This window comes from Chaetura pelagica, unplaced genomic scaffold (genome assembly GCF_000747805.2).
Source record: "Chaetura pelagica isolate M959 unplaced genomic scaffold, ChaPel_1.0 scaffold962, whole genome shotgun sequence".
Lineage (NCBI taxonomy): Eukaryota > Metazoa > Chordata > Aves > Apodiformes > Apodidae > Chaetura > Chaetura pelagica.
This window is the reverse complement of record NW_009952479.1, coordinates 830,433-833,142: the sequence shown is the minus strand read 5'-3', so window position 1 is coordinate 833,142 and position 2,710 is coordinate 830,433. Positions and strand designations below refer to the sequence as shown.

The following is a 2,710-nucleotide window of genomic DNA, read 5'->3' as shown; positions in this document are numbered from 1 at the left end:
AGCCCGCTCCCCGGCCCGGGTCCCGCTCTGCCCAGCTGCCCACGCACTGGCAGCCCCCCCGGCCGCCCAGGCACCCACCAGGGTTTGTGGGTGCCTCGCCAGTGCGGGGGAGTTGGACCTACAGCTGTCACCCAGGAGCCAGTCCCTGCACCCCTCCAGGCCCAGGGGAGGCTGTGGATGAGGGGGAACAGGCCCACTGTGGGTAAGGGGTGACTGATGGAACCCCCCGAAGCAGCAGGGCCTGGGTCTCATTGTGCCTGGGCAGAAGGCAGAGGGGACCGGGGGGCCAGTGAGCCATGGCAGCACCGGCACAGCTGGCTCAGGCTGCTGACAGTGCGAGGCTGCTCTGTCTCGCGCCGCCGGACGCTCTGTGCTCCAGGCTGTCTCTGGCACACACTGTCCTGTGGTGTGGCTCTGTGGCAGGAGGGATGTAAGAAGAGGGTATGTGGGACCATGGCCTGGACGGAACATCCCTGTCGCCAGCCAGCACAGGGCTGAGAAGGCCTCTGGGCTGCTGGAGAGTGGTGGGCAGGGCAGGGCCCTGCAGCTCCTTCACTCCCCTGCTCCGTGTTGGCCTCTCCCATGGGTGCAGAGCAGCACCTGTCAGCCCTGGGAATGGTGTGGGGTGGGCAGGGGAACAGCCACCACTGCGGCCAGGCCACCCTCATTCCCTCAGGAGGGGAGAGCTCAGCTTACCCACACTCACCTGCCCACAGCCATCACACAGAGCCCGGCACAGAGACAAAGCAGCCATGCCAGCCAGCATCATTAGACTTCGTTAAGGTGACGAGCTTTCACTTCTCTGCAGTGCCAGGCTGGCTCTGTTCCGCTGCCGGAGCCCAATTAGCATCACAGGCAGGCAAGCAGCTCCCAGGAAGAACCAGGGTTAGGCAGTGCCCCCTGAGACTGGGCACAGCTCAGAGCAGGGCTGGCCCAGGGTCTCCAGCCCACAACTCCCTGCTGGGGGGGTGGGACGTACTGGGCACACAGACCCTTGGGGCTGGGGCACATAACAGGGTGAAGCCAAAGCCCCTCTGCTTGATGCAGTGCCCAGGGGGGCCCAGCCTGGCCCTCCTCCCCCCACTACCAGGAAGCTCAGCTCCAACTGGAGCCATCCTGCAGCAGAAAGGGGCACAGCATCTCCCCACCCCCTCAGCCGGACACCAGACCCTGTGCTTGTTCCATTCTTTATTATATATTAAAGTCACAGATATTCCAGTTCTTTGATCCCTTGGGCCACCATGCCCAGGGGTGCACACAGCTGAGGGGCTGGTGCCCACAGCCCCCCATGCAGGATGAGGGGTGTGGGGGGCAGCCTTGGGGCAGCAGAGTTGAAGCCATGGAGCAGTGCTGGACAGACATCCCCACCCCAGGCCCTGGCAAAGGGTGAGCAAGTGCTCCAGCAGGTACTGCCAGGCCCCCCACCCAAGCCAGGGCACATCAGCCAGCCCCTCCACGGGAGAAGGCCCCCAGCCGTGGCTGGGGTAGGGGGGGGGCAAGTGGCTGCCCCTCAACCGTGGGGTTGGCTCTGTCATTATTGGTATGAGGCACAATCCCTGAAGAGCCCAGCAGCCGTCGGGTGCTGGGGAATTTTGGCCAAGAAGAAAGAAGCAGAGGAGGCTGGGAGGCAGAGGGGGGAGGCTGGGAGGCAGAGGGGGCAGTGGAGGAACACACAGGGCCAGAGGTACTAAGGTGTCTCCCCTTGCTGATCAGCAGAGGCTGGGAGCCAGCGAGCCCCAGCCCCGCTGCCCCAGCACAGGCATCCCCTACAGCATGGTCACTGGCTCCCCAGCCCCATGGGCCCTGCACCAGGCATGAAGCCCAAGGTCTGAGTTGCCCCCCTCCCTGGATCCTGTCCCCCAAGGACAGCACAGTCCTGCTCCCGGAGGCACACAAGGAACAGGGCTGAAGGAGGGAAGGGCAGAAAGCAAGAAAAACCCAAAACCAAGAGTGCAGAGGGGGCAAGAGGCCCAAGAATATCCCAGAGGTAATGGAGGTGCTGAGATCAGGTGTGAGAGAGGAAAAGGCAGTCTGGGAGTGGCTTCCACAGGCACTGGAAAGGCACAGGAGTGGGGATGAGGGACAGGGAGCAGTGCTGGCCCCAGACAGAAGAGAGGGGCTCTGGGATCCCAGCAGTGACCCGTGTGCTCACCCCCCGGGGCGAGGCGGGGTCCCATGCCTCCTGCTCAGGTGATCACTTTGATCCCAAAATATTTGCGCAGCTGTTCCAGGAAGACAAAGGTGAGGACGGTGTGAGGAATGAGCCGGATAGCAGCAGGAACAAAGCCCTGGAAGGGGACAGTGAGAACAGGGAGAGTCAGCATCTGCCTGGCCCTGGGCTTCCCTGTTGGGGCCAAAGGTGCCCAGCAGCCCGGCCAGGGGAGCCACCTGGCCTGGGAGCAGCCACGGGCTGTGGACCGAGTTGGGAGGAGCTGCAGGCACAGGGGAGGGAGGCGCTGCAGCCATCGCTCCGCACACCGACCCAGCCTCAAACATCAGCCCCTCCGTCCCAAACACAGCGGGGCTGGTGTCACTGCTCCATGGGCAGTCTGGGCAGAATGCAGGTCAGGCCCCACAGCCCCCAGCTCGGAGGGGCTGGACGCTGCCCGGGGAAAAGAAGCTGTGACAGGGAAACTGCCTGACTAGCAGCAGCTGGACGGAACCTCAGGAGTGAAACCCCTTCCCAGGAGTCCTCCCAGGAGAGAGGCTG

At 64.0% G+C, this 2,710-nt stretch overlaps 1 protein-coding gene across 1 annotated transcript in view; it reads right to left on the bottom strand.

Annotated features, from left to right (window-relative positions):
* Positions 1-2,186: 2,186 nt before the first annotated feature.
* Positions 2,187-2,710, bottom strand: part of SLC25A10 (solute carrier family 25 (mitochondrial carrier; dicarboxylate transporter), member 10) — a 4,371-nt gene continuing 3,847 nt past the window's right edge. Inside the window, exon 11 of the mRNA XM_010008685.1 lies at positions 2,187-2,288. Within this exon, the coding sequence (XP_010006987.1) occupies positions 2,187-2,288 (102 nt within the window). The remainder of the gene's footprint in view (positions 2,289-2,710) is intronic.